Source organism: Pelmatolapia mariae, linkage group LG5 (assembly GCF_036321145.2).
Source record: "Pelmatolapia mariae isolate MD_Pm_ZW linkage group LG5, Pm_UMD_F_2, whole genome shotgun sequence".
NCBI classification, from domain to species: Eukaryota; Metazoa; Chordata; class Actinopteri; order Cichliformes; family Cichlidae; genus Pelmatolapia; species Pelmatolapia mariae.
In genome coordinates, this window is record NC_086231.1 from 16,894,482 (window position 1) to 16,914,610 (window position 20,129).

At 39.2% G+C, this 20,129-nt stretch overlaps 1 protein-coding gene across 6 annotated transcripts in view; it reads right to left on the minus strand.

The window, feature by feature from the left end:
• kaznb (kazrin, periplakin interacting protein b) overlaps positions 1-20,129 on the minus strand; it is a 141,720-nt gene that overhangs the window by 43,070 nt on the left and 78,521 nt on the right. Inside the window, exon 1 of one of the 6 annotated variants that reach the window (XM_063473925.1) lies at positions 12,604-12,759. The exons of 4 other annotated variants lie outside the window; for them this stretch is intronic. In XM_063473925.1, coding sequence (XP_063329995.1) covers positions 12,604-12,691 — 88 coding nt within the window. In that variant the 5' untranslated portion in view covers positions 12,692-12,759. Of the gene's footprint in view, positions 1-12,379; positions 12,558-12,603; positions 12,760-20,129 lie in introns of those variants that run through there. One more of the 6 variants, XM_063473926.1, reaches the window with a different exon arrangement.

Consider the following 20,129-nt stretch of genomic DNA (forward strand, 5'->3'; position numbering starts at 1 on the left):
AGTGAAGAGTTCATAAACTCAGGCTGTAAACATGTCAAATAGTTATATGACAACACTGAAATTCTTCCAGGAAAAGTTGACTTAGTATTCAACACAGTCGTCGCCTTATAAGAAAAGCAACTGAAAGATTTCTCTGGGGATTAAAACTGAAACTGCATGCTATATACTGAAGGTTGAGCTGTCACATCTCTATTATACAACCCCAACATGTAGCCAAACCACTGAAGCAAAATGCCATTCCTCTAATGTTTTTTTCTTTGCCCGGAGCTGAAAACTTACTGTCTATTAATCTGTGTTTATAATAATCCGTGACACAGTGAATCAATACTCCTGGCACTCAAATAACAGAGGCCTGAAAGGCTGCTCCAAGGCTGCTGTGATCCATAGCCTCTGGATGCTGTCTGTGAGTTGCCATTAAGCCAGCAACAGCAGCCTGCCCTGAGGAAACATGGGCGAAAAAGCCCCTTCAGGGACACATCAATTACATCAATGAGGAGAAATTGCCTGGGGAAGATGAGCGTCCAGGGTTACCGGTGTTATGAGCGGTGTTGCTCATCTTAGACGTCTGCAGGTTTGTTGCGTTTTGCTCACTCTAATGATGTCTGTGTGCAAGGACAGAGTCAAGAAAGGTGTGCTGTCTCCAAAATTTCAGAAACCCCTTTCACTAACGTTGAAATGGAACTCCTTTTTTCAGCGCAGGGATTGGCAGGGAGATTTATTCCACAATATAACACACAAATGTTTCCATACCATTGAGAAATTGTTGCTACCCCTTTAATATCTCAGCATGTAGCAGCCCATCGTGGCTAATGCTGCACATCATTGCAGTTTTATAGTGGTTGTACATTTTTGCATTATTGTGATAAAGTTTAATGATCTGTTGGTTACAGTATTTAAATCACTGTGGCAGATAAAACATCTGAACATTTCCATCTGCTTATTTTATCTAGTATATGAGACTGTAAAAAAAATACAGCCACTTTTCTCTGAAGTAGTGAACAAATGATTCGTAATCCATATTTGATATCTTAAAAAAGGAATCCCTCTTAGGATAAGAAAAAGAGACCTTCACCTATTTCCCAAAAACGTACCTGCAGCCAGAAAAAAGCCTCTGAAATCATAAATCCTTTTCTGAGCCTTTTCCCCTCTCCAACTGTATTTTGCAGGGTTGTTTACTCTAATTTCCTGTAGTCCTAACAAGTCATTGCCATTAAAATAAGAAATGTGTGCACTCCACAATGAGGGCTTAAGCAAAGTCGACAAAGACATATGAATGAGCGTCTTTTGAATTACCAATTCAGTACCAAATGCCACACCTGCTCACAACAATATCAGCATTTCAGTGCTCAACCCTGTGATTAAAATGAGCTGCGCTGTTATGTCGAAACCAAAACAGCTGAAGGGCTCAGGAGAACGGAAAGTACCTCAGTTCATTATTCATGACAGTACCATCAGGAAAACAAGGTTATGGGATGATACCTAACCTTGGAGTCACTATGGGATGATTTACAGTAGTTGTGCATCATCCAGTTGTAACGCTGGCTGATGAATAATCACCGTGGAGCTGACCTGCCAGACTGGAATAGCAGGAGACTAGAGCTTAATGACAAGCAGTGACAAAAAAGAAATAAATAAATAAATCCCATCATCCTTCATGATAGCTATAGATGAAGGCATAGGATGGATAGATGACGGTCCATCAAACATTTGTAATAATATTGCAGCATTATTGTGGTGCAGCCAGTGAAAAATTAGGAATTCATTATGGTGTAGATAATGAAAGTGATGTGAACCCATAAACACTCAGTAGAATAGTATTTAATCCATGACAGACTTTCTGAAGAGGAGGATCCAGCGCTTAAGGTTCAGTTGGATTAGTCAGGATCTGACATGGGTCTATCCTCTGTGACCACAAACAAGAACAAACTCTGAATTCCAGGGTTTTTCCCCACAGTACAGCTGAATAAATGAGATGAATTCTCATCTAAATAAAAACATTAATACCCTTTGGACACAACAGACGAATGGAAGAACACAATGACACATGCAAGAGTTTCCTCTCATGCAAACATGCTCAGAATCACATGTGAGCTTGTGCACTAACACACACACACACACACACACACACACACACACACACACACACACACACACACACACACACACACACACACACACACACTGTATGGCTCATCTGACTCTTTGGGCCACAGCTGGCCATTGCAGGGCATCATCCGCCCTGCCATAACCCAAAGGCTTTGCCGGACTAGGAAAGCTAGATGAGGACGGATTTAAAGTGAAGATTAAGCAGGAAAATCTGCCTGGAAGAAATCCAACGCTGACACAACTTAAAAAAAAAAAAAATAAATAAAAAATTCCTCCTATTCCTTGTGCCAATGCCTTCTGATCGCGGCAGCTGGCCAGGATTGGCTTGGGAACATTTGGAAAATATGAGACTTATTTTACTTCCCTCTCCCCATAGGCTTAAGCATGAGTAAAAGAAAAAAAAATCTCATATGTAATCTTGCCACACTACCTATCCCAGCTCCTACAGGAATGAGAAAGAAGACAGAAAGGCTACCATCAAAATATTCATATTTGTTTTAAGTAAACAGGTTATTTTTCCATACTGGTCAATCCAACCAAAGGCTAAACTATCAAAACCTCTGCTTGTAAGTTATAGATGAGTTTGTGAGAGAAAATGAAAACCAAAATGAACAAATGAACCAAAAAGATGAGAAAAGGTGACAGATTGAAGGGCTTTGCTGCAAGACCAGAGCATCTTCTGCAGAGGAAACCACTGCAGCTCTTCAGTCTATTCAGTCTGAATAATACAACACAGTAGCATAGCACTTGGAGGCTGTGTTTGGTGTGAAACACAGAGAGATTTTGTATTAGAGTTGCTACAGTATAATAGCTCTAGTAGTATGTGATGCATAGTACTGACCAAAAGAAGCACAGGCTAAAGTTGTGAATAATACAACTGAGACTGCAATGTTCACTGGGCCCAGACAAGCTGAGTACTGATGCAAGGATGGAGATCACCCACAGTGAAACAGAACACTGTAGCCAACCAGTCAATGAAGAAAGTCCACAAAGAGAATTGAATATATCCTCCAATATACAACAACTCAGCTAACCCCAGTTTAAACCAAGCAGCTGCAGCTATGCTGGGGCAAAAATAAAAGTCATATCTGATGGCAGCATGTTTTATTGATTTTAAAAAAAATGTTATTGTGATGCGAAATATCTTGCTCTTGTTATAAACAAAGCTTGCCTGCTACAGTTGCCATGCCTGTCTATTATAGTTGCTAATTGCACGAGAAAAGCGGAGAGAACACAAACCATGCTGTGCTCCTGGCACCAAGCATAATATGAAAAAAGCCCAGCAAGCCACAAGTGGGTTTTTTTTTTTTGCTATCTTGGAACCAACAACAAAGTCTAGAGCTATTAGTCAAACTGTGCTCTCTTGCTGTAATGATCCTCAAATCGGCAAGCACACAATGATTCTGGGAACCTGACAGATGAGAAAAACAAGCATTTATGACAACGACATTTACCAGCAGGTCTTTTGTCTTTGGGTCTTTTTTGGGGATAGAAGTTATTGTAGATTCTCAAGACTCTTGAGATAAATGTGTGGTATTAAATTGACTTCATTTCACTTTACTTAAAGGAAATTTTACAAATCTGTCTTGCAGTGATACACGGGTGTCCATTTGAAGACCAAAAAAGGTATTGTGTGCTGTAATCATTTCTCTAAATATTAAGATAGCACCCAAAACTTTATCTGAAGCAAACTCAAGGCTGTATCAGTTTTTAAAAACCATGCTGATATCCTCGGAGGTCAAAATGTTTTTGTATAAAATATCCTCTTTGTGCCTTTCTCTGTAGTAGTGAAAGAGCTATAACAAACATGCACTTACAGGTACACCTCGACAGTACTGGGTTGGCCCCCTTTTTACCTTGGTGTAGATTCATAAAGGTGCTCAAAAAATACCTCAGAGATTTTGACCCTTATTGACATGATAGCATCACACAAATGCTGCAGCTTTGTCTGCTACTGCTATACATCCGTGATGTGAATCTTTCATTTCACCACATCCTGTGGTGAAATACTGTGGTGTTTAAAGGCTGCTCAGTTGGTACTGTGTAGCCCAAATTATCCCCCTCAACATTACACCACCACCACTACCAACAGCCTACAAGGCTAAATCATCTTTCTTCTCCATTCTGATGTTTGGTTTGAGCTTCAGCAGGTCCTCTTGGCCAGGTCTGCATGCCTAAATGCAAAGATTTGCTTCCATGTGACTGACTAATCAGACATTTGTATTAATGAGCAGCTGAATGTGAATCCCTGAGAATCGGGCTGATGAGCCTATGGTCTACTTTTTTAAAAAACAGACCCCAAAAAACTGTAAGTAGTATCCTAGAAGAAACTTAAATGATTAACACAGGAGCCCTTCACATTAATTCATTTGAACCATACTGATATCTAAAAAAGGGACGCATGAGTGTGAGAAACAGAAATAGAAAAGTCACTCTATTATTGTTGGTGGATGAAATACTGCATATTATACAGCATTACATCCCTCTGGTGTGGTGATGGATTACACAGTGTACTGGCGAGTTTTACTGTAATGGTGAAACATTCAGCAAATGAAAAATGACCCAGTAAGCTATCCACACCATGACTTCTACTCACAGCTAGTGTTACAATGGATGCTAAAGTCTTTAAGGTCATTGCCTTCTTCTTGCAGTGCCTTACAGTTCAATAAGAGCCTGAATCAGCTTTTTGCTCAGCAGTATGCAGCGCTCAGAATGAGTAATGTCTCAGCACAGGCCCAATCTAAAGAAGGGAGCTGACCACTTTCTTACGCCCTTTCCTAAAACATCAAAGAACAGCAAAGAGTTCCTGTATAGCAAAGTATCCACACTCTATCCTCTCCTCTCTGTCAGTGCTGCAGCCCCCATGAGACTATAATTAGCTGAATGGCAGTAGAAGAGCTAATTAGCATCCCAGCTAAGTTTTACAACTTAACCACAAAGCTTCAAGCACAAGTCACACACACACACACACACACACCACAAACCGGGTGTCTCTTCCTGGCACAGTGCATGTCTACCAATTATTTAAGATTTCCATACCTGCAGCTACAGTGTAAACACTTAGTAATTAATAAAGGTGACCTCCACAGTCAGGGTTGTAGAGATTTGTTTTTGTTTTGTTTTTTTGATGAAATAATGTTCTCCATTTCTATGTAAACATATTCTATTTCAGTTAGTTAAATAAGTCAGACATCTTCCTTTTATGAAAGTACCTTATATTCAAAAATATTTTGTGGAACACACAAAATGAATATATGCTTGGTTACTTTTACAATTATTTCTGCTAACAGCCAAAGGCTGAATATTAGACATAAATGATCAATAAGGGAAGAAATTATACTGAAATCTGTTTTGTGTTTTATGTTGCTCTATTTACTTAAAAATAACTCATGAGCAGTGAGTTATGTGACATTTAACTGCACTTCAGATTTCTTTTTGTGTCCTTATCTGCACTTTGGCTAATGAACAACTACATTTTCATGATATCACAATGATAAATGACACAGGTTGATGACATTCCTCTGATCCCATTTTTTAAAACATCTGTATTATAGCATCACAAATCACCACAGGTTATTTGCACAAGTTGACATGCCTCATAACACCACGTCAGTCATTGTGACATTCAGCCATGTGGAAAAAGAAAGCTCCCCAGGACTTTATGCAGTCTTGAGAAAAACTAAAAACACTCCATGATTCAGTAGATTGTAAAATCACCTTAAGCAAAAGTAACTTGAAGTAATTATTTTCTGAATAATTTTATTAGACTATCACATAACAATTATTTTGGCGGACTCTTCTTTATATTGTTGCTTCAGTTTGTTGCGGTATTATTTATACACAGCTCTCTTAAGGTGCCACCACAGCATTTCAGTCAGGTTAGGGTCTGGACTTTGACTGGACCATTGTGGCTCCTTGATTCTTTTTGTGTTGAGTGATTCTGTTGTAGATTTGTTGCTGTGCTTGGGATCATTGTCCTGTTGCATGACCCAATTTCAGCCCAGCTTTAGCTGCCAAACAGATGGCCTTACATTGACGAGAATACTTTGGTATAAAGAAGAGTTCGTGGTTGACTCAGTGACTGCAAAGTGTCCTGCAGCTCCAAAACGAGCCCAAATCATCACCCCTCCACCGTGCTTCACAGTTGATATGAGGTGTTTGTGCTGTTAAGCTGTGTTTGGTTTTCAACAAACACAGTGCTATGCATCACAGCCAGATCTCTTCACTTTGGTCTCAAAGGACATTGTTCCAAAAGTCTTGTAATTTATTAAGATTCAGATTTGCTGTGCTGTTTTGTTTTTTTCAGATAGAAGAGACTATCTGTTTCTGCAACACGTCCAATCGAGCTGTACTTGTTCAGTCTTTTTCTAACTGTACTGTCGTGAACTTTAACAGCCTGTAGAGTCTGACATGTAGGCTCTTGGGGTTTTGGAATTTCTCTGATTTATTGCACGCTCTAGCCTTGAGGCAAATTTGCTGGAATGTCCACTCCTGGAAAGACTGACATCTGTCTCGAATGTTTTCCACTAGTGAATAATTTTTCTCAGTGTAGAATAATGAACTTCAGATTGTTTGGAAGTGGTCTTATGACCCTTCCCAGATTAATGGGCAGCGGCAACCGTTTCTCTAAGAGCACTGAGTATGTCTTTCTTACTTGGCATTATATTAACATACACCTGAATGCTCCAGACCAACAAACTGTCAAAACGTCTACGTTTATAGAACTGCTGACACTTCTAATGCTAATCAAATCAAGAGGATTTGATTAGCAGCACATGGCTGTTATTTGGCCTCTTAATCGCTAAGCAGTTAAGCATGCTCTTGATTGTGAATGCTTTTTCACATGACTGTACAATAAATGTACACATTTACTTCTGCATTGCAATGTGTTTATTAACAACCACTACAGGGGTAACGTAAGTAGTTATTGAGTATTAATTGCAGTACTATTGCTAAATGTTTACTTTCATTCCAGAAGATACATGATAAAAGTGTAATATTTACCAGTCTGAATGATATAGTTTGCTGTACTTTAGCTTTAGCACTTGTTAGATCCATGATTTTCATCCTAATAGTTTTAATTTTCTTGTATAACAGCAAGAAAACATGTAACACTTTTATAGACATATCTCTGTTTACCTTCTTTTTAATTAACCAGCTAGAAAAACCTGAGAGTCTACGATCCTACTGTACTAGCAGTATAGTTCTTGAATATCTTATAATCTTTAAAGCCCTCGATTCAGAGTTAATGAAAAAATGCAGACAAAGGCCATCCATTAATGAATGCTGTAGATAGTTCCTTTCCCCCCACATAAACACTTCTGAGTAAATATGAGGGAACTTTGTGTCTGACGGTTTTTGCCAGAACATCAGAATGAAACCCGAGTTTCATGTTAGCCAATATATTTTGCCGACAACAGTGCAGAAACAGAAATCGCATTAAGAAGTGGGTTTCACCTTCAGCAGTGGAATGCAGTGAGTAAAGCAATTTAGAGAGACATTATAAGCCAGTGGTGAAAGATGAAAATGTGAAGAAATAATCCAATGTGAAACTTTTATGTCCAATTGAAAGAATACTTTTTTTCTTTCTTTTTTTTTTTTTTTTTTATTAAACTATGTCTCAGTGGAGGATGACACAGCCTGGGACAACAGGCTGATGCAAGCTGGTGCTGAAAATTTCATTCTCAAAGATCAGATAAATCCGTCTTTGGGGGTGAAAATCTGTACCGAATTTCATTGTCTAATGTTTCACTGTGAAACTCTAGCTTAAAGACAGTGCTCTTTTTGTTTGCCTGCACTGCTCCTGCAGACTGTAATGACAATTACTGATAAGACCCAAAGCAAGTAGGCACCTTTATCGCCATCCTGTGAAGGAAGCTGACCTTTACTGTGATACTGCATTTTGAAAGTGCAGACAATAGTCCACTGGCTTAGAGGTACACTGAGTGATTGATGTCACCTCATTAGCTACAGGAGTTTAAACTGCTGAGAGCAACACTGGCTCTCTTTCTCCTTATGTCCATGCCTCTCCTGCCTTTCATGCTATGTGTCGCCGCCAGCTCTGCAATTGTTCAGTCAGTCCAGCAGCCTCCCCGCTCCTTCACTGCCCTCTCTTCTTGCATCCTCCTTCATCAATCAGCCTCTCTTCCAAGTTTTAAAACCCCCAAATCCCTCAACTCATCTACTTCTTTCTCTCCTAGGATTTTTGTCCTCATGATTATTAAGATTCCTTTACTGTCTCTGTACTGTAACTCCTGCAGTGAAAAATTCTCTCGCTCTCTCAGCCTGTCACTTTTTCCCCCTTCGCCTTTAATGCCCCTCCACCCTCTCCTCCCTCTGTTTGGTTCTGCGTCAGTGATCACCATTCGTTCGATCCACTGAGGCTTTCTCCCCAGGAGAGTAACTGCAGTAATAAGAGCAGAGAGGTTCTAAGATGCATATTGCTGGCGCCCTGCAGGGCAGACGGCAAGAGAAGAAGCCATAAAGTGAGGAACATACAAACATAGTCAAACTGTAAAAGCAAAAAGAGAAGGAACGGATTGAACTTTTAAAAAGAGAGATTATTCATTCATTTGTTTTTCACAAGTCATTATGATGCCTGCAACTGAGATCACTGTAGTGTAACATGATGGTAAAATTGTAATCTGAACTACTGAAACAACAGTTTTATGTTCCTGCGTCTCCCCAGGGCACTGCACTCTCAAGGGACTGAGTAAGGTTGACTGGAGATCTTCATTAGTTTCCTCTTCCTCCTAATTAACAGTCAGCTCAGATTCTTACAGCACCACTTTGCTTCCTATTTGCACAGTATTTCTGGAGGCAGGCCCTCAAGACTCTTCTGAGCACCTGGCCAACTTTATGCAATAATCTTCTTTCACTTCAAATAGCCAAAGATAGCTTCTATTTCAAAACCTGAGAACAATTTACCATGAAACTGTGCAAAATTTGTCTGAGGGGAAGCACTCTTAGTCGTGTGGAGGGGAAGATTAGTTTAGAATTCACAGACAGGAAAATGTGTCTGAAATGCCTAAAGGAAATTAATAGTTATAGCTCACTGAAAAAAAATATGAAATTAATTTTATGGGCCATTATTTCTGTTGGTTATGAATACGCTTTATCTACCGACATTATGTGTATTCCCAGATTCAGTTCAGCTCAGCCTTTATGCACACTCAGAAGAATAGTTTGAATTTAAAAACTGTATCGTAATTAAATTCACAAAAACACACACACACAAAAAGAAAGTCAGGGCAAAAATCAGAGAGAAAAAAGGTATCAAAGCACAATAATTTAACAAAAGAGCAAATTACACTCATCATCACAAAAATGTCTTTAACAATAAGTGAATACTGTGAAAACAAGAAAGTACTAGTTAAATACACGACTGTCACCCGGGAGGTTTGGATCAGCATATTTTACTAAGAGTAAAGCTGCGTGCCTGAGACGGCCATATTAAGGATATTTGTTCTCACTGACATACAAATCCAAGGCAATGACACATGAATGGGTATTTTTTTAAACCAGGATCTTTTTTTGTTGTTTTTTTAATCCACATGTAAACACACAAGTGGAGTGAAAATCTTCACCCCCGAAGGAATTTTTCAAAAGCTTTTCAGTGACCTAAAATGTTGTTTTTCATGTGGACGAAAGGCCAAAACGGATAGAAAAAACCCCACAATTTTCCAAAATATTCAAGCATATGTGGATAGAACCCAATAGTAGGAATAACAAACCATTTGAAACTGGATCTTAGAAACAGTCTGAAGGCTTAACCTTTGGCTCACGCGGAGAATAATACATACACTGACCTGATAGTGTAGTTTGTTAGGAAACAACCAAGATAAGATAAAGTATAGCTGTTTTAAAACGATACTATTCCAAGCTACGTATGATGCTCTTTATGTCAAATATAACTGAATAAACTCCATCAGATATCCGGGTTGTTTGGTAACATTTGGTGTAAACCATAATCTCTTTAAAGAAAATGTGAATGAATGTCTAAGAAAACAGGGACACTGAATAATAGATGCCGACTGATAAGTAGAGTTTGGAAGGGAAGACACCAAATGATTGAAGCACTCTGAGCAAACAACATCGCTATTTTCTATTACTGCTGCACATTTGCAGATATCCTCCACTCCACTTATACATTTTCCATTTTCTATAACACTCGTGTCGGGAAATATTTACATCTACAGAAACTTTATGAATCACACATGTACAATGTCCAGCAGCAGGGTTTTCTGAATTGTTCTTTAAAGAGCCAAAAACCCTACAATCTACTAAAATTTAATAACAATTTCTATTTAGTCTGAAGCCAAAAATAATGTCATATTAATTCCAATCCCCACTGACTCCTGTATTAAAAATAACAGCTTTAGAGCCAGAAATAAACACGCTTACAGCCTGATACAAATAAATATCTGACATATAATGCAGAGTGGACTGCTGTGCTGTGTGTTAATTGAACTAAAAGAAATAGTAGGTACCTGTACCTGTGTTATACACAAAAACATTTACTGCACATTGCTAACCAAATTGGCTAGCTTCCACTGCTAATGGCTCAATCACACTAGAGTAAAAATAGGTCTCAAATCTCCTTTTGACTAAGAAAAATCTGTGGTTACCTGGCGAGTGCATTGACCTGTTGCAAACACTCAGATTCTGAGTGTGGAACAGCGTTAACCTGCCTGCAAGGCAATTGCACTGTCTGTCTGCATAGTCTGGCTGGTGGATAGCAACCTGTGTCCAAACAACTGTGGTCCAGACAGACTGGCAAGGTTTGAAAATAACTGCTATCCAATTTATGCAGTTGTGTTCCGAAGTTTACATAAACTTTCTTTCTTTCTTCTTTCTCAATCAGCACCGTTTCAGCCCATGGTGATGTAAAACTGGATAGTGACGCTGGTGTTCCACCAGAATGCATGGCAGGCTTGAGCCTCTGTGGTTCCCAGGTTGTTCCTGAACATGTGAACCCGTTTCCTTTCATCTGATGGTGACAGTTTGGGTCTCCTTCCAGACCTTGGCAAAGTGCCGAACCAAATGAATAATTGTACTTATGTAAAATTGTTTAAACTGATGACAGGAGAATCTGCAGTTGTTTAAAAATGAAAATCCCCAAATTACCAGGACTTTCATTTCCACAACTTTTGACCACAACTGTAAATGCACGCAGATTGCCAACATGCTGCAATCCGTCCTGCAGTCGCTACATCACTATTTATGGAGAAATTTCTGTTTCAGATCTATGTTACTCATTTTGGTCATGCCACTGTTACCCAAGCCACTGTTTTCACAGTATTAGTGAAGCATAACTTGCTGATAACTGACCAAAAACAACTGGCAGTAGCCAAACTCCTGCTTCGTGAGGCAATGGATAATGCCATAATGTAAACATCCATGGGTGAATTGTGATGCCTCTCAAATGCCAAACTACTCCTTAGCAGCGTAACTTTTAAAAATTGAGTCTTGGCACAAGCTATTGACACAAATACGCCATAATGCAGCTGAAGATGAGACTTGAAAGAAATAATACCTTTCAGTGGGACCGATAAGCCTCTTTTGTCCTCCAGCTGCTGCTGTTTTACAGTAGAGTAATAGGACAAAAAGAGATCATAAATATACTGCACCCATCTGTAAATGCATCTAAAACTAAAACAACAACAACAAATAAACAAGCAAACAACAAACAAACAAACAAAACTGAGTCTTTATTGACTTCCTCCAACACCTAAGTGCTCCAAAAATAACAAAGGGTCTGCAGTAACAATAACAGAGGGTCTCAAATTAACCATCTCTCATCTCCAAACCTGCTTCTGTACTAGAAATGTCAGAGCAGCTGGCTGCTGCTGGATCAGCATGACGTGAGCTCAATAGGCTAATTTAATGCCCAAGAATGTCAGGAAATGGCAAAGCCACAAAACTCAAAACATACAGATCTAGGACAAAGCTGAAGATAATAGGCCAAAAAGCTGGTAAAAATAAAAAAATAACTGATAGTGTAAAGTTTAGATGCTTTGTGGAGTTCATCGTCATGAAGGAAAGGTCAGACAAAAGATGCACAAAACCATTAACCGAAGCACCAGCCAGCTACTCATTTACAGTGTTCACTGAGCAACACTATTATACACTATATAAACACTATTACAATTCACACTCATCGACTTCCTGTGTCAAGGTGTCCCTTGTGACACAGACTTAATTAATTTGAAATGTATCAACCAGTCATGTGCATTCGCCCATGTCAAACAATCACATACACACAGGAACTGACCCTTAGAATAGAAGAGACGCCTTGAGTATCAGATGTCCACACATTGCTGATCACAAGGTTAAATGATAGCATGGTATGTGTATATCCATGCATATCTCGTTACAAGGCTGTAGAAACACCACCTCATGAATCAAAAGTTACTGCACTGCAGCTGCACGACACTCATGGAGGTCAGAGGTGGAACATGTTGAGCATTTCTGACCCTGGTGAGAAATGTGCAGTACCTCCATTTATCCCATCTCCGTGCAATTCCCACGGTATGCAGCTGGGCCGCAGCTTCTCCTCATTCCTCAATACATAGGAAAAATCCATAACTCTCCTTCTTCCTTCACTTTTTATCGTCTGATTTTTGCTGTTCCTGCAGCATCAGTTCACTGCTCTGAACATCATAGAAAAGGGATGGGACAGAGATTACCATAGGGATCAGTCTACGCCCTCCCATCATTTACATCCCCCTTCTACCCTCCCTGTTAACTATTATAAAGTACATCCTGCTCCCCCCTCAGATGGTCTTGCCCACCCCCTGCTGGTCTAACCCCACAGATCCTGCACCACCAACAATCCCGCAGCGGCAGATGGGACATTCCTCTACAGGCCAAATACATTCATACTTTGCTGGCTTACAGCCTTTCTTAAGCCAGGACCTTCACTCTTCAGCAGTGTAATCAGACAGCTAAAGCAGACTGTATTAAAAAGCTAATACCTATAGTGACACAGGGACATATGCAAGGCACAAGACAGACTTGGTCTAATCCTTTGATTTCGTCAGTATTAAAGCACAGCATTCACTCCACTCGGAACATACTGTACTGCAGCAACAATGTCTCCACTTCCTCTAATACCAAGAGCATGTTTGAAAATTAGACTCTTGTGGCATAACGGTCATGTTAACAGCCACTTCAGTATCTCATGCCCATGCTGGAGAAATTGAACATTAACAAGCCGTCTCCTCTGAGATAATCTAATGTGTATTGCAACATGATTGCTCTTGTATTTGTGTTTTATTGCTTTTTTCTTTGCATTTTTTCCCCTGAACAGACTCCTACTTAGTTATAAATTTTTAAAAAATTACAGTTTGAATGCTTCCATTTACGTATTTACTTGAATTTAAATGCCATTCATCATTTTCAACTCTTCCCAAGGCATACAATTAAAAAAACCTTCAGCTACAAAGTATTAAGATTTCACCAACAAAGAGAAATTGTTGATGACTCAATGCAGAGTTTACCTCAACAGCTTTTAATATTCCGTTCAGTTCAGTTCAAAACTTGTTTTCTACAATAGAAATCTGGACTATTTTCTTTTACACCCATCTCATGTAAAACTTCCAACTCACTTTGATAAAATATAGATAAAAAGTGGATAGAGTCCATGCTTTCTCTCGCCTCGCTTGTCAGAGCATGAACAAAAAGCACATTTGGGCAATTTGCTCCCACATCATTACTCAAAGCTTGATATTGGGTGCTGATTAGCTCACTGGGTCGAGTAGGCAACCGATATACCATAATGTCACTGTAGAGGCCTGGGTTACAATCTGCCCTGAAGTTATTTACTGCAAATCTTCCTCTGTCCTAATACAATAAAGTCTAAAAGCCCCCAAAATATACTGCAAAAGTTACAGCCAACACTGGAGATGGCTGTAACTTGAGCCTGACTGATATAGGTTTTTTAAGACTGAAATGATAACAATAATTTGCCTTTAAAAAAGAAAATATTTTATTATACTTGTCAATATATAGTTTTCTTCCAGTTACACAAACTGTATAAACAGATTTCCCTAACATTTGTTACCTGTAGTTATTTATTTAACTCTGCTCAGATCAGCTGGTTGTTAGTGTGTTTGTGGTACTGCAGAGCGCCCCCTGCTGGGAAAACTATGCAACATCAACATTCATAACATAATCGAAGGGTGTTTCTCCTGTTCCTCCACTTTACTTTTAACATTTTTAATTATCAGTAATTACGACAGCTGACACCATCGAGAAGCTAATATCACTCCATGGATAAACTGATCAGGCTCCACTGGAAATTAGTCATGCATTTTTAGCTAACGTTGTATACTGTTGGCACTGTAGGGTAGTATAAACATCCTTTGGATTAAAAAACAAAAAACAGACTGTTACGAGCAACTGAAAAAGTTTGATCATCTCTTGTTTTTTTAAAGTTATGTTGCAATCCATTCAAACATGTCACATTACTACAGACTGTCATTTGAAACTGCTCCTTAGTGCTTACATGCAATTCAATGAATCTTTATTTATATAACACCAAATCACAACAGCTGTCACCTCAAGGTGCTTTATATTGTAAAGGTAAAGATCCTATACAATAATACAGAGAAAATCCCGACAACAAGCCACTGGGGGAGGAAGCACAAACTTTTTCAGTATTTCCATTTTAACCATTATTTTAATTTCTCTAAACAATTGCATTACATTTGCTACTTCTAGGTCTGTATTATAAATTACGTTTTCAATCATATATAACAAAGAGAGATTTAAACCTACATGTAGCTACCCATTGCTGAAACAGATGTGCTTTTCTGTTCCTGTTTTATTTGTTTAATATGTAACGCACGCCCTCTTTGCTGTAAATCAAGGATTCATTTTCTTTGAAAATTCATACCAAAGACAGAATTGCACAGTGACAGTGAGTTTGATAAGCAGCTAATCTAAACACTGTTGGTTTGGTTTGTCTGTAACTACTGCTTTATTCAAACACAGCCACAGACGCTGCAATGATAATTTAAAAATGGAAAAAATAAAAGTTAACTATTGTAATTTGAAGTTTCGCTCCAGAATGTGACCACACTTTTAAAGGAATCAAACAGAGATCTATACAAGAAGATTTCATGTTCATAAAAACACACTCAGCCAACCTTGCCTCCTAGGGTTTCTGTCAGCTACATGAGGAAAGACAGGAGCGTGTCTGGAGGAAAGTGACAATTAGTTCTCCCTCCACGGCTTGTCACCTGACAGTCTGCTCATTCACAGCCCGGTGGAAGAGCCTCTCCAGCTGCTCATTCAAACCAATTAAGGTCTGGAGGTGTATTACCACACAGTCATTACCTGTCTCTCACAGTGCTCTGCTGCTCTTCAGATTGCAGTTCACTGGTCTGTTGAAAGCCTCAAAGTTTTACCCCTTTATGTCATCTTGTCTGTTTCATAATCTCTGTTTGTCTCCCTCTCTTTCTCTCTCTCACAGCAAGAAAACAGAGACAGCAGCCCAAAATATTCTTCCATCAGCAGACCTATGTAGAATAGCATCTGTGCCTGTAAACAATTATGAATCAGTTTGGACATATGTTACAGCTTAAGCTATAGTCAGCACGTAGACAAGAAAAATTCAAGAGGAATATGCTCGTGAAACTCATGAGAATTAGAAATTTGGAAATGGACGGCAGTGCCAAAAACAAAACAAAGCAATGCACAGACATCAAAACTTACATGAAATCACAACACTGACAAAATACTTGCTTCTCGACAACTTCCCTCTGTTGCTGGCATCGAACAATGAAACAAAGCACTCAGAAGTTGCAGTGGAAAGGGCTGAAGTCGTGTCACAGACATTACATGTGTTTATATGGACTTGCTTTTTCTGTCCAAACAGTTTATTCATGTGAGATGGATGACATATTTGGAACAACTCAAATTCCCACATTCCCTCTTGCAAAACATTGCGCAAGCCATCTAACCATAAACTTTTAAGAAGGGAGTGGTAATTTTGAAGTGCATTTTGACTCAGCTGTGAGATGGTTGGAATTCCCCATATGACATTAACGGTGCTGGGAAACAGAAAGAGACTATTTCACCACAACAGCTTCAGGCAGCAGAAACTATTTTCACAAGAACACGTTATGATCATTTCCGTAAAAAAAAAAAAGAACCATAATCAGCATTACATCCCACTGTAAGTCTATTAAAGTGAAACCAGCCTTAATAATTACAGTACAGGTCTCCCGCTCACGGTTAGCTTTTCATTTATTCATAAAGGCGGCACAGTGTGAATAGAAATCACTTAAATCCCTACTGGGCTTGTGTTAACTTGTTGAAAGGTCAAAATGCGACTAATAGGAAAAAGTTGCATCGATTTAACAGGAATTAACGGTCACTTGAGCTGAATAGTGAATATCAGGACCTCTAATTGAGTCCACATGGAGCAGCCAGCAAGCCTCATTGGTTATGTTGTTTGGGGTGTTCAGACATTTTTTTTCTGTTTATATGCACTATTTATCTCATTTATCTTACTCTACTTGTAACATGAACATGTTACAGATGTTTAAACCCTTTGCTATACTACAGCTTTTTGAAACTAACAGAGACAGATATCTTGAGTCACCCACCATTTCTTTATATTCTGCTTCCAGACTTTGTTGCAATTTTTAAAAACTGGTCTTGAGTAAAAGTTGTCCAAGCTTCTTGGAGGTTTTCAAAAGTTTTTTCTGTTACATTGTAATTATATTTTCACTCGTTTTCAGTTCAGTCCTTGTACCTGACCATTTCTAGAGGATTTTTAAAATTAGTTTGTTAAGCCACTCAACGCAAAAAAGGATGGATGTGTTGCAGGATGTGTTGTGTCTACAAATAACAGAAACCTTAGCAAAGAACCAAAGTAGTATTTTTGCGTGCACGTGGTGACTCCCAATGACCTATTAGCCAAAACACTTGTCATATCTCGGCATAGTGTGCAGTATGTCCTTTAAACATTTGTAGAACCTGGACAAATGGAGGACCAAAGAAGAAGTGGCGAACCTAAAACACTACTAGCAAATGAAGAGTATCTGAAAGTCATGTCGTTTATAAATATGGAAATAAATTCAGCAGCAACCTGAAACAGGACTACAGAAATTAATCTGGCCTTTCAGTGCTATCCATCTACTATTCATCAAAAGCCTCATCAGAAATGGCTTCAATTAGGGGTTAAAGTGTTCCAGAAAGATCTCCAATGGAGTTCCAGTACCTTCAGTTAATGAGCAATTAAATCTGATAGGCAGGCTACTATTGAATGACTGAATTTTTCATGTGCTATAACCTGACAGTGCTTCCAGTGACAGCATGGAGATACTTTCTCACTATGAGAATAATAATGACATTTTATGATCTGCTTACACCTTCAACACATTCCCTCTTTACTTCTCATCTCTGTGATACGTTCATGGTGCAGATGTAAATAACGTCGCAATCACAGTACCTAAGCATCTAGCTAGAGCTACGGAAGAGGAACAAGAATAAAATAACAAAATGTGTCTGAGAGCTAATGTAAAGTTGCTGCATTTCCCAGTGCAATGTGCAACACTGAAAAATGGAGAAAGATGTAAGAAATGAGACAAGAAAAGGAAGATTGGACTATTTTTAAAGAGAAGGATTGCTCAGCAAGTGACGTTTTAAAAACTGGAAACTTCAAAGCTTACATAGAATGTCCTCATTCATTTTATGGTTTTTAAATGAATGTTGGATCAATGCATGATTTGTTGCTGAATTATGTTTTTGTGAAGTGTCTTGCAAAACTAACAAAAGTACACTTTTGTGTGTTATTAAGAGGCTGCATGAAATTGTACTCAGCACTTTGGTCCAGTTTAGTGACGCTGCACTGGCTAGTTTGCAGTACTGTGGTGAAGTTTACAGTGATGCAGTGCCTTTCAATGTAAGGTTACAGAGCATACGGGCTGATTAGATTCACTCACTGAATTGTAGCTTTTATACTGTACTAGCTTTATGGTGTCTAGGGGTTGGAAGTCAACCATGCAGCTCATTAAACATCTGCTTACATCTTATTGAATTCAGCTAAATCCTCAAAGCTCAGTGAATGTTGAAGCAGCAGCACAGGTCAGCTGATTACAGCCTTACACAAAGAAAACTCTACAAAACAAATTATTTTGTGACTTACTTTTTCTAAGCAATTCATTTCCCTATGGTACAATGCTAATAAAATGGTAAATGGACTGACTCTTATATAGAGCTTTCCTGCTCTACCTGAGCACTACCTGACTTACTGTAGTTATCAGGTCATTTTAGCAGTATGCGTATAGTTCTCAGGTAGCGGCTCATGTGACATCAAAGCAAGAGTTTCATGCTGAAAATGAAAATGTTGTTCAGGTACCCCCTGAATGTAATTAGCTAACAGCAGTGTGACAGAAATGGTCTGGGCTCTTTTCTCTCTTTCTGGAACAGCAGTCATGTTTAACACACCTGTAAATTACTCCCACAGCCCTGTGAGTCCTCCCTCTCTGTACTAATAATGCCATAATGATGCCACTGTTAGTACAGTGCTGAGGCAGTGTGCTTTATGGACTGACCTCAAAATCAATTCGGCAGCACACAGGATCTAATAATGGAGCTAAGCCTGAAACTACCTCTCCTCTCCTCTCCTCTCCTCTCCTCTCCTATTTATTGCCTTGTCTCTCCTTATCTCTTGTTTTCTGCCTGTAGTTTCAGGACCTCACGGTGGACAATAAATTATACACATCCCAGCTCCTCTGCTTCAGTCCAGTCTTTTGACAAAGCAGTGGATGTTGTGCAGCCCTGTGGCACGCATTAACCTCATAAAGCGAAAGTAATAGAACCTGTCTTAGCTGCCACATAATACCCATGAAAAACAAAACAAAACAAAAACAACCCCTTCTAGACCAACGACCTCAACTAGACCCACAGGAAAATGTGACTCATTTAAAACAGTAAAACATACAGGTATGGTAGGTCCCTTCTGACTGACTGTTTAATGCTGTAAAATAAAATGATTGTGTTTTGTTCTCGCTGGATATTAGTTGGAAGTAGGGAGGGCTTACAGAATGGATGGAACAGTGGCATACTTGGAGGTTTAGGAGCACATTCCCGGACAGAGAGAGTAGCTGAGTCTCTTGCTGCGGTTAATTAGGGGGAGTCTGTGGGAAACCCCTGAATCTGAAACATTCTTCCAAAAAACCCCACTTCACTTCAAGTGATGGTGGCCACGCTGAATAGAACTCGTTGTTTCGTGGCCAGAGTAGAAAACTCCATCACATATGTCCATTTGTCGGCGTTGCCATCCTCAACATGAGAGGGCCAGTACCAGAGAGTGGGTGCGGTAATAGCACCAGATGACAGAAGACAGAACAGTTGAAGTCCAACGATGCTTAAAGAAGCAATCTTAAGATTAAGCGTGTCTCAGTGAAATGACTAGTCATAAAGAGTATTACTCAGACTTAAAAAACAGAACTTGGTTAAAGTCAAAGAAAATCTCCTCTATGGGGTTATCTTTGCGTGGGCTTAGAGACTTTTATAAGGAAGGCATTAAAACTGAAAGCTTGAAAGAAACGGTTGCAGGGGTAAACTGGCATGCCTGGGAACGCTGGCAAACGGGGACTTTGGCATGAGTTGTGAGCCTCACTTGATTGGTGCTTATAATACTTTGTTTGGAAGTACAGGATCAGTTGGTTACTATGCTGCCCTTGATTTGCTTTGTGTAAGGGTTTCAGAAAGAGGAGGACCTAAACGTTGGACACAGGAGGCAGAGCGGAAATCCAAAATCCATTTCTTTAATCCAGGCAGAGGTCATACACTTGGAGGCAGTAAGCATAAACAAACAATTCCAGCGAGGCGCTGGGATGAGACAAACTGCAAAAATGGTCCAAAAAGTCACACTCAAAGACATCAATGGGAACATAAGGAAACAAAAAAAAAAAAAAAAAAAAGAACAGGCAAAAAATGAGTAGTATTGAAATTGTTGGTAACCTTGACTGGAAAAAAATATAAGAGGATGTAACCAGCGAGAA